We start from the raw sequence: 6,487 nt of genomic DNA, 5'->3' as shown, positions 1-6,487 counted from the left end.
TTTATTTATTTCAAACTTGACCATTTGTAGATCACTAAATATGTTGTTATATATTGAATTATCTTTTTTTTTAAAGGATATTTCCTTGAAAGGATACCTGTTACAAGAAAAGAATTTAGATGAAGCACAATATAGGTGTTCGATTGATCATCTATTGGCCCTCGTTCGTGCTGGGATATTGCAATATGAGTACAATTTCTTACTCTCTCGATCAATTAATTTTGTAATTCTTTATGAATTTAAATATAATTTTACTAAAAAAAAGAAGTTATTTTGAATTTAAAATGAACAATGTAGCAATATTGATTATTTTTTTTAAATTTATTACAGGATGGATATGGTACCTTTTAAAGATTTTCATATAGCTCTTGAAAAGGCAATGGGAAAACAAGGAAGTCAAAGGAAACAAATTCTAAAATTTTAAAATAAATTAGCTTCGATTATTGTTAGACTATATTTTTCTACTTGAATTTTGTCATTTCATTTCTCTCTTCATCATTTAATTTTAGGCATCTAGTTTATTATCCATGTTAATAAGTACTAGTATATTTTTCTAATATAATATTTAAAATTTGATATCAGATATAATATTAATTATTATTATTAATAGAGAAAAGACTCATATACATCATTAAAGTTTGAGAAGAGGCTCATTTATGTTATCTGTTAAAAATTTGCTTCATCTATATCATTTACGTTTGAAAAAAAGACTCATTTATGACAGTATTTGTTAACTTAAACCAATTCCATTTTACAAAACTATTTTTTACACGTGGTCAATTATGAAAAACCATTTTTGACATGTGGACAATTATGATTTTCAGTCACGTCATTTATTGAATTATTTTTTTAAAGGGAAGAAGGCACAAACATGTCCTTGAACTTTGAGAAAAGGTTCATATATGTCATATGTTAAATGTTTGGCTCCTCTATGCTATTTCAATTGACAAATAATGACATGAATGAACCGTTTCTCAAACAAATATAGCATAGATAAGCTAAACTCTTAACAAATGACATAGATAAGTTTTTTTTCAAAACTTGATAGCATATTTGAGTTTTTTTTAATTAATATGTGACATTCTCTCATCAATTATTATAATATTTTTGGTTTGAATTTATGTATAATTATTATATATTATATGAACAGGTTGTCTAAGTCATTAGGTACTCTCTCGGTTTCAATTTGTATGTGCTACTTTTCATTTTTATTCGTTTCAAAAAAGAAAAAGAAAAAGACTTTTTTATTTATTAGTAACTTATTTAAGATCACAAGATTCAAAAAAATAATTTATTTAAACTTTGTATCAAGTAAAAATATGACAAACAAATTGAATTGGAAAGAATATACTCCCTAGATCAGTTCACTTTCACTTGTCATTTTTCACATTTCAAGAGTAAATAATTATTTTTCCATGATTTACCTTTAGTGTTAATTACTTTTTTCTCCAAATCATTTTCAAGATTTAGTACTAAATATCAATTAATAGGGATAATATGCTAATTAAAATATCGTGTCAAATTATTTTATTTTACTGAGTGTATCATATCCAAATTTGACAAATAAGGGTAGGTGACGAAAAAAGAGAAACGGAAAAGCGTATTACAAGGTTGGAGTATCATCAATCACTCACTAACAAAGTGAAAAGTTGGAGTATCATCAATCACTCACTAACAAAGTGAAAAGTTGGAGTATCATCAATCACTCACTAACAAAGTGAAAAGTTGGAGTATCATCAATCACTCACTAACAAAGTGAAAATTTGTATACTCAACTAACTAAGCTAACTAAGATTCTCCGCTCTCTACTTAAATACAAGTGAGAATGCAAGTTTTGTTTACAGTTTCTTCTATTTTATCCCAAAAACAACTTTTCCATTACTCATTCTATGGTACAACAACTTGAAGATTTTGATGAACATAAATATTCAATTTGTCAAGATCAAAGTGTTACAATATATTGATAAAAGCCAAGGTCAATATATTTCACATGTAAATTCTTGCTTTAATAACAAGAAAACAAAGAAAAAAATCACAAGTCTTGCCGATTTCACTAAAAAGATGTTTCAATACTTAGCTGTAAAAGAAATACACTGCTATAATGTATGTGATAGTGTCGTATAAAAGCTTAATTTAATTTGTTAGATGATCCTTCGGGATGACTCAGTTGATTTGGAGGGTAGTCCAGCACACGGATAATTCGGGATCGACTTCCCCTCAATGTTTTCTAAGTCGAACATGTTACATAGAACTTGTCTAGTACGGTTTACATCATAATATTTATAGGCTATTACCACAGAGTGACTATCTGAAAGACAAAGGGTCATGTAACAAAGGTTATAACAACTGAGAGTTATACAAGTCCTAGAAAGAAAAGAAATTAATTACTATATTATTTATATTTATTTAATTATGTTTTCATCATGCTTTATCTAATACAAAATTTTTTTAAAAAAGTTTACTTGATTATTTAATCAACACTTTATTTGGACAAACTTTGAAAACATTACACTATAACAAAAATATTTTTTAGCGGCAATAAATAGACACATTAATAAAGAGTGTTAAAGTCTTTAACGGCATTAGTTAAGTATCATTAGATTCAATGTCCCTAAATGCTTAAGGGACATATACAAAGAGTGTTAATTGCTGCTAGAAATACATATTTAGCGACCATTGAGCTATTCCGTTAATTAATTGTCGCTAAAAATCAGGTAGTATTAGTACAATAATTCAACTGAACTGACCCTTTATTTAAAAGGATTTTGAGGTGATATGGATTTTGATGTTGATCGATATTTTTTCATCGAAAAATTACATTTTAGTTATAATAAAAATATTTTTTAAATATATTTATATATCAGAAAAGCTGTTTTGAGGTTATAGGGAATAAATTGGGACCTTAATGGGCCATACGTAAGGACATCGAGATATTAGCTCAAAGAAATATAGGTGTATTTATTAGTTCAGTTCATTTATTTAGGCCAACTCAAGCTCCTCAATACTATGTATAAAAAAATAAATAGAAATTAGCGAAAAATAAAATTTATTGTTGAATAGTAAAAGTTTATTTTGACAAGAGAATAGTGACCAGTGATTAAAAAAAAATCTTGTTTGTTACAGAATATTTACTGATAAATTAGAAATAATTTCGTAGCTAATTCATATTTTAAAGTTATAATAGTAGTAAAGTGATGGATTCAAATAAAGATTTTAATAATAAATCTCTTATTGATTACTACATTATAACATATTTAGTGTAGGTTTATAAAATAGAGTTAGGCGAAAATAGAATGTACGTGAATGTTATTCCTACCTCAGAAGTAGAGAAGCTGTGTTTGATAGATATTTGGCTTAAGAAAAAATAGCCTAAAAGAAAAAAACTACAAGAAACAACAGATAATAAAAAAATTAGTAGATAATAACAGAATGGAAAGTACAGTAAAATAATATAATAATCGAGATACAAGAAATAATAATAACAAAAAATAACAAGAACTTTTTTAAATTGGTATATTTAAGATATTTTTAAAACATAGTACTAAATATCAATTAATAGGGGTAACATGCTAAAATAGTGATCATGTCTGTTATTGTTTTCTAATAAGTATATCAGATTCAAATTTGACAAATAAATTAAGGTAGGTGAAGAAAAAAGGGAAATGGGAAATCGTACTATAATTAAGGTGGGAGGATCAATAACTCATTAACAAAGTCAAAAGTCAAGTATAATCTATTTTTGTCACGGGGCATTAAATATGTGAACGTGATACCAACAGTATTTTTTAGGTCATTTCTTGTTTTAATAATTACAACAAGACAAAGAAAAAATCATAAGTCTGGTTGCTTTCACTAGTTTCAATGCTTAGCTGTAAAAGAACTACACAATGTTACTTATAAAGTATGTGATACTCTCGTGTAAAATTAAGCTTCATTTGATTTGTTATATTGTTCTTTGTCATGACTCAGTTGATTTGGATGGTTGTCATTCATACGGATGATTCGGGATTAATTCTCTTTTAATATCTTTTGAATCAAGCTAATCGCATAAAATTAGCCTAGTGTGGTTTACATCCCTTATGTGGTTTGTAGGCTGTTACTACACAGTGACTATCTGAAGGACCAATGGTGTGACAAAAGTTTATTTTTTTGGTTTCCCATCCGGTGTTCGGTATCCACATTAGAGCCCTATTAAATCCGAATTCACTCCGGGATGTCCCACATTGGAGGGGGAAAGGGTGGAGGTAAAACGCTCCCTAACAAAGGCGCCTCCATACCCAAGGGGACTCAAACCCGAGACCTTTTGGTTTAGGATGAAGGAGTACTTACCACTCCACCACAACCTTGTTGGTGAGGTTGTGACAGAGGTTATAACAGTGGAGTGTTATCCTAGAGATCTAAAAAGAAAATAAAAGAAATTAATTAGTATATTATTTATATTTATTTGATTATGTTTTCATCATGGTTTTATCTAAAACAAACTATAAAAAAATAAGGTTACTTGATTATTTATTCTACACTTTATTTGGACAAACTTTGAAAACTTTACATGATAGGGAATTAGGGATTAATGAGACCTCAATGGGCCATATGTGAGGATCAGTGGTGGGTAGAGCCACTTATAGTTGTGGGATGGTGATCGATACTCCATCGTCAGAAAATTATATTGTGTATTAGTTAAAATAAAAATATTTTTTGTCATATATATTACATATGAACACTTCTTAACTTTTACATGATTTTACTTCTTTATATTTTAACACACCTTAATTAATATTCTTGCTCCGCCACTAATGAAGACATGCCAATTTATGTATTTATCGAAGGATCAACTCAAAGAAAAATAAGTGAACTCCTTAATTATTATGCATAAAAACCTGTAAATAGCGACAAATAAAAGTTATCGCTAAATTTCAAGTATTACACCTTAAGCTGAATTGGATCTTCAAAAAGATAAATGAAGAAAAAGAACATGTGAAAAATAATGTTGAAAAGGATATATATATTGGGGAAGATATATTTTCAATAATGCAACCAAGCAGAGGCGGAGCCAGCATATTGTCAGGGGTTGGGAAACCCTTTTGATGGAAAATATTATTATTTATATATGGTTAAAATTACTTTTTAGGTATATATAGTAGATGTCGAACCTCATTCAACTAGTTCGTGTGTTTCTTTCTTCAAATTTTGAACCCTTTATTTAAAATCATGACTCCGCCACTGCAACTAAGTGTATGATCGTCTCACATAATGTTTTATCTAAAATAAACTATAAAATAATATTTTTACTTATTAATTAGGTATTCTAAGACTTTATTTGGGTAGACATTGAAAACGTTAGTACAATAATTTAACTCAACTAACCCTTTATTTAGAAAAATAGATAACGTTAGATACAAGAATCAAATAACATGTGAATTTAATTTTAAAATGTTTTCTTGAGGTGATGATGGGAATAAATTGGAACCTCAATGGGCCATACGTAAGGACATCGAAATATTAACTGAAAGAAAAATAGGTGTATTAATACTATATATAAAAATAATAGAAATTAGCGACAAATAAAATTTATTGTTGAATACTAAAAATTTATTTGACAAGAGAATAGTGACAAGTGATAAAGAAAAATCTTATTTGTTACAGAATATTTACTGATAAATTAGAAATAATTTCGTAGCTAATTCATTTTTTTAAAAAGTTATAATAGTAATAAAGTGATGGATTCAAATATAGATTTTTAATAATAAATTTCTTATTGATTACTACATTATAACATATTTAGTGTAGGTTTATAAAATAGAGTTAGGTGAAAATAGAGTGTACGTGAATCTTATTCCTACCTCAGAAGTAGAGAGGTTGTCTTTAAGAGATATTTGGCTCAAGAAAAAATAGTCTAAAAGAAAAAGACTACAAGAAACAACAGATAATAAAAAAAATAGTAGATAGTAACAGAATGGAAAGCACAGTAAAATAGTATAATAATCGAGGTACAAGAAATAATAGTAACAAAAAAAAAAAAGAACTTTTCTAGTGCGGTTTACATCCGCTAGAGAATGAAGAAAAAAGAAATGTGAAAAATAATGTTGAAAAGGTTATATTAGGGAAGATGTATCTTAAGTAATGCAATAAGTGTCTGATTGTTTAATATAAAAGTTTAATTTAATTTGTTAAAGAAATTAGTATAATATTTATATTTAAGTTTTCATCATGTTTTATCTAAAATAAATTATAAAATAATATTCTTTCTTAATAATGTGCTCCCAGCTCTGTCCCCTTTTATATGACATTCTTTTCTATAAATAGTTGGACCACAATACTTGCCATTTTATAAATTTTTTTGCATAAATTACCATATTTTGCCTATTATAACTTTGATAGAGTAGTTAATTAATCTTGAAAATGTATTCATCATTTATTATAAAGTTGACTTAAGAAAACATTAAATAAGGATAGAAGGGTAAAGTTACATCATTTCTTAATGCAAGCA

General features: G+C 27.3%; 1 protein-coding gene across 1 annotated transcript in view; it reads left to right on the top strand.

Annotated features, from left to right (window-relative positions):
• The window catches only part of LOC102599768 (probable trans-2-enoyl-CoA reductase, mitochondrial), a 1,968-nt gene extending 1,442 nt beyond the window's left edge, over positions 1 to 526 (top strand). The window contains exons 5-6 of the mRNA XM_015306559.1: positions 77 to 189; positions 331 to 526. Coding sequence (XP_015162045.1) covers positions 77 to 189; positions 331 to 424 — 207 coding nt within the window. The 3' untranslated portion in view covers positions 425 to 526. The remainder of the gene's footprint in view (positions 1 to 76; positions 190 to 330) is intronic.
• Positions 527 to 6,487: the final 5,961 nt, after the last annotated feature.

Source organism: Solanum tuberosum, unplaced genomic scaffold (assembly GCF_000226075.1).
Source record: "Solanum tuberosum cultivar DM 1-3 516 R44 unplaced genomic scaffold, SolTub_3.0 scf00034, whole genome shotgun sequence".
NCBI lineage: Eukaryota > Viridiplantae > Streptophyta > Magnoliopsida > Solanales > Solanaceae > Solanum > Solanum tuberosum.
The sequence above is the reverse complement of the archived record's forward strand: the minus strand, read 5'-3'. Positions and strand labels throughout refer to the sequence as shown.